This window comes from Haplochromis burtoni, unplaced genomic scaffold (assembly GCF_018398535.1).
Source record: "Haplochromis burtoni strain Fernald_Lab_line unplaced genomic scaffold, NCSU_Asbu1 Contig_23, whole genome shotgun sequence".
Classification (NCBI taxonomy): domain Eukaryota; kingdom Metazoa; phylum Chordata; class Actinopteri; order Cichliformes; family Cichlidae; genus Haplochromis; species Haplochromis burtoni.
The window spans coordinates 860542-862227 of record NW_024582384.1 but is presented as its reverse complement, the minus strand read 5'-3'; the positions used below and the strand labels follow the sequence as shown (position 1 = coordinate 862227).

Below are 1686 nucleotides of genomic sequence, written 5' to 3'. Positions count from 1 at the left end.
TCCCCTCTGCTTTATGAAACCTCAGCAAGTGAGTTTCAGCTTAATGTATTGTTTCCAAATAACTGCCATCAAGGTCGTGCAGCCAACTTTAGAGGTCATATGTTGCGTTCACTGGAAATGTGAATTACTTACACTTTTCTGAACTGCCTCTGTTTCCCTTTCTATCTCCAGTGTAGAGCATGACTTTCGCCTGCAGGAAGGGCAGGTTGTACGCACGTGGAAGGTGGGCGACCCTCCAGAAGGCTCGCCACAGACACCCACACCCCAGCCCACGACACCTCACCAACAGGACTCCCCACAACCAGTGCGACCCCCTGCCACCACCAAGAAGAACCGGAAGAAGTGCTTCTGGTTCCTCTGAACACCGAGAGGATGGAGACATTTTTACACTATAATGCACTGAGTAACGATCTTAAAAAAAAAAGAAAAAAACAAAGAAAAAAAGATTACCTGCAGAGATTTGTTTAAAGGGACAAATGTTAAATGAACGGGTGGATTAAAATGCAAATGTACAACTGTGGGTGGAGAAAGAGCTACAAAGGTTACAATTTAAGCTGTTTCTGCTGGAGTCTAAAATAATGGTTTGACTGGGAGGCACATGTTGTTACTGCTCTTAAAATGCCTCTTCAACACTCACAGGTCTGACACCGGTGCAGGGAAGTAAAAAGTGCTGAAGTCAAATAAAAGTAAAAGTTCAGTCCACAATATGACTCACGGTTAGGAAGCAATTAGGAGATATAAAAAGAATATATAGCGGCTAAGGGGCACAGCACGAGCAGCAGTATAGCGGATACCATGGAGCATATTTATAAATGATGTAATGAACAGAGTTTTATGGGCAAAGAGATAAAGAGAAATAGGACTTATCTTCATTACTGGACTAATGAGGGTCAGAACACCAGCTTTTATATCCAGAGACATTTAAAAAAAGAGAGAGCGAGAGAATTATTATGACCTGTATTTAAAAGTTTTATTATAATGTAATTGATGAAAATAAAAAAAAAAGACACTACATGTGTCTACATGCACATACAGCACACATGCCAACACACAGAAGAGCAAATAAATCGACATATTTACATAAATAAAGGCATATATGACTTGAGAGAATGGTGAGTTGAGTTCTGTATATGTCAGAGCCGTTTTGCTTGGATGCTATATTTCAGATATGGATTACTGCTAAATAAAAGTATTTTACCACAGCTCCTTGGTATCTCTTGTCATTCAGACTTCAGTGTGCTTTTTGCCCATCACAGTGCACAGTGGAATTATTGTGTGTAAGGTTTTCACTTTAGCGTAAGTAGCAGTGTCCGGTTTGGGAGTTGAGTCATAGACTGTGTATAAATGATAGTCACTGTGACATCCCCCATATGTTTGAAGTTTCAAAATGATACTCTACAGAGATTACAGTTTAGATTACAGGCTATACCTGGACAGGTTGCAGTACGATCAGATAATTCAACATTTAACATTGCCAGAACGTTTGCTGGGTCTCCAAGCACAGTCTCAAGAGCATGGATTTCTGGAGATTCCAGGAGACAGGCTATTACTACTATTTATAACCCATCAGCAGACTGGCATTTGCGAACTTGTGTAAGGAGGGAGAGGATGAGCGATGGCAGAGATACAAAATGACCTCCAGCAGGCTACAGGTGTCAATGTCTCTGACCAAACAATCAGAAACAG

At 40.9% G+C, this 1686-nt stretch overlaps 1 protein-coding gene across 2 annotated transcripts in view; it reads left to right on the top strand.

Moving 5' to 3' along the window:
• Positions 1-1202, top strand: part of LOC102294623 (extensin) — a 44025-nt gene extending 42823 nt beyond the window's left edge. For both annotated transcript variants that reach the window (XM_014332103.2, XM_005917298.3), the window contains exon 4: positions 172-1202. In XM_014332103.2, the coding sequence (XP_014187589.1) occupies positions 172-361 (190 nt within the window). In that variant the 3' untranslated portion in view covers positions 362-1202. The remainder of the gene's footprint in view (positions 1-171) is intronic.
• Positions 1203-1686: the final 484 nt, after the last annotated feature.